The sequence below is a fragment of the Pteropus alecto genome, unplaced genomic scaffold (assembly GCF_000325575.1).
Source record: "Pteropus alecto unplaced genomic scaffold, ASM32557v1 scaffold17, whole genome shotgun sequence".
NCBI lineage: Eukaryota > Metazoa > Chordata > Mammalia > Chiroptera > Pteropodidae > Pteropus > Pteropus alecto.
In genome coordinates, this window is record NW_006440645.1 from 687,279 (window position 1) to 690,058 (window position 2,780).

Below are 2,780 nucleotides of genomic sequence, written 5' to 3' on the forward strand. Positions count from 1 at the left end.
AGCCCCCTCCCTGTCACCCGCGCAGAGCGGGACAACTCAACGTTGTGCTTCCACGGCTCCCCTAAAGGCTGTTCCTTCAGGATGCTTCTTTATACGTGACTGTTTCCCACACTCTCCACCAAACGTGGGCATTGCTTTGAAAATCAGAAAAACAACAACAAAAAAAGCACTGGAAGACACGTGGCTCGGTGAGTCATCGCCCTCAGCCGCTTTCAGCGTGCTCCTCTGGGAGAGCCCTCTTCCTGGCGGCTCCTCTGACTGTCGAGTCTGTGCCGAGAGCGCGGACACAAGAGCAGAAGTGTGACACACAAATCCGCATGGGGGAAACTGTGCAGCGCAGCATTTCCCTCCGCGAAGTCCGAGAACCGGAGCGATTTTCAGAAAACCGGGAGAGTAACAACACGGGCGGGGGGAGCCCCGGGGTCTCGTGACAGTTCCGCGTCCTCACGCCTGCTCCAGGGAGCCGGGAGCGAAGCTGTTCCCTGCGGAGTCTGCGCCGTCGTGACTGTGCCCACTCAGGGGACGCACACAGGGGACAGTGCGCACGGGCGTCCCGTGGTGTCTGTCCGCTGCTGCGCGCGGATGACAACCACCATTGCTGAGTCACCTTCCATCACATGCGTGGGGAACCACCATGGGGGTGAGGTGAAAAGCAAGGCGTCCTCACCCCTGCAGTGCAGGGCCACCGGAAACCTCTCCTGGGCTTGGAAACGAGGCCCAGGGCCTGGCAGCTCCACGGCACGGTCCCCTGAAGTCCCGAGAGAGAAGAGACCCCCACGAGGCCCCGAGGGGCTGGGTCGGATGCCAACACTGCAGGGAGCCCGGGCAGCGCTGGACTGTCCCCAGCACACGGCTCATCCCTACGAGCCGATCCATACGAGCATCAGTGCAAACCGCCCTGGCCGTTCCCAGGTGGGGCCGATCCTGGTCCCCTACACAAAAAGGAGGCTACCAGTTCCATCACCCAAGAAAACAGGGTTCGGACAAAGACTGAAAACCTAACCAGCATAGCTTCTCCCCAGGGACGAGTCCTCCACAGGAAGGCTGCACCTTGTCCCCACCCGGAGCTCGGGCCTGCCTCCGCGTTGGTGCTCTGGGCTGAGTCGCCTGTCCCCTACATGAACGCGTGCCCGCACCCTGGACCGCATGGCTGGGCAGGGCACGGGCTGGAGGATGACTGAGTCAAGGGAGGCAGCCGGGTGGACCCCCATGCACAGGACTGGCGCCCACAGAGCAGTCTCCAGCGGGGCCCCATGTCACACGGGGACTGCGTGTGCGAGCCTGGGAGAGGCCTCGGAAGATGCCGCCTGCTCACCCTCTGTCTCAGACCACCCGCCTCCAGCACTGTGAGAAGAGACGCTGCTGTTTCTAAGCCACTCGGTCTGAGGTCCTTTGTGAGGTCAAAGTAGTACAGCCAATCAAGGGGTGCCGGGGGCTCTGTCGGGTGAAACGCGCCCCACGAGGCAGGCGTGCACGGGGGTCACTGGCACTCCGCAAACCAGATCCCTGTCAGATGGCTGTGAGCGCAGAGGCAGAGGTACCGGGCCGCGTCCGTCCACTCACTCAGAGCCCGAGAAGCACCGAGTCCCGGACATGGGCGGAGCGCACCGGACGCCCCACGCGGGAACACGGAGGGCAGGCGCCTGCCGGCCGGCGGTCCCCCAGCTCCCCCACCGGCCAGTGTCCTCAGTGTCCTCAGGCGGTCCCCACCCCCGGCGTCAGACGCACTCGTGACAGTGAGAGAGACAGAGCTGAGGCAGCAACATTTTTCCAAAATGACGGTGGCGGCCGTCACAGGATCGAGCACGCGCACGGAGTTACTCTCTTCCTTTCCTTTGTTTCTTCTGCTTTTCTTATATCCGTCATTTTTTATTTTGAACATCGTCATGCTACTTTATCATTCCTGAGGAATAATATTTTAAGTTTGCTAGTTTCTGGAATGGAATCGATTTTAAGGGGAACTTTTACAGAACAGGTGAAAGCGATTTAGCGGACTAACCCGGTGGCTTCCGTCCCGTCTCCCACCCGCCAGCGGCAGCCGGACGACCTGGTGCTGGTTTTTAAGTATCCGCAGATACAGAACTACAAGTTTTGGAAAAACTTAAAACCTTTAAACAGCCAAATGCAGGCAGGACTGAGAGTCAGGGGCCTGTCTGTCAACAGCCGCAGATGCTGGGTCATGAAGTCCACACTTGGTCGTGGTGAGAATACGTAACATGCAGCTCAGACACCGAAATACGCCTTACCGATATTGGGGTGCTTCAGAAGACGGCAGATTCTGGCTTCCCTTTCCAGTTTCTGATGATCTGTAAAAAACCAAAAAATCAGAAAAATCACAATTTTGGCAAGAAACATTAAAAAGCGATGAGCAGCGCGCCCACAGGGCACGAAGCCCGTCCACTGACTTGCCCTTCGGTTTCTTTTGAGCACTGGCCATCTGAATTTGGAATTTCGCGAGCACTGCGTAGTTGTTAACACGCGAACTATTTTTACTTTGCACTGGCTGGAAGCTTGGAGACAGTGAACGTGGCACACAACAGCAGCTTTCCCCCGCATCTTCCCTCCAAGCGCATGTCACTCGACCACGTAAGCCGCCCAGTGCCGACCCCGGCGGTGGAGGGTGCGACCTGGGACATGAAGGCCGCGATCTGGGACCTGGAGGCCAGGGGATGTGGTGCCAGGTGGGACTCGGCGCTGCACAGCCCTGACAGAGGGCCGCCCCGCCCGTCACAGCCCCATCCGGCACCCTTCACACGGCCACCCACCCCCAGGGTCCTGCG

The 2,780-nt window shown here is 59.5% G+C and overlaps 1 protein-coding gene across 1 annotated transcript in view; it reads right to left on the reverse strand.

The window, feature by feature from the left end:
- Nucleotides 1-2,780, reverse strand: part of CAMK2D (calcium/calmodulin dependent protein kinase II delta) — a 137,601-nt gene that overhangs the window by 77,997 nt on the left and 56,824 nt on the right. The window contains exon 3 of the mRNA XM_025050918.1: nucleotides 2,247-2,306. Coding sequence (XP_024906686.1) covers nucleotides 2,247-2,306 — 60 coding nt within the window. The remainder of the gene's footprint in view (nucleotides 1-2,246; nucleotides 2,307-2,780) is intronic.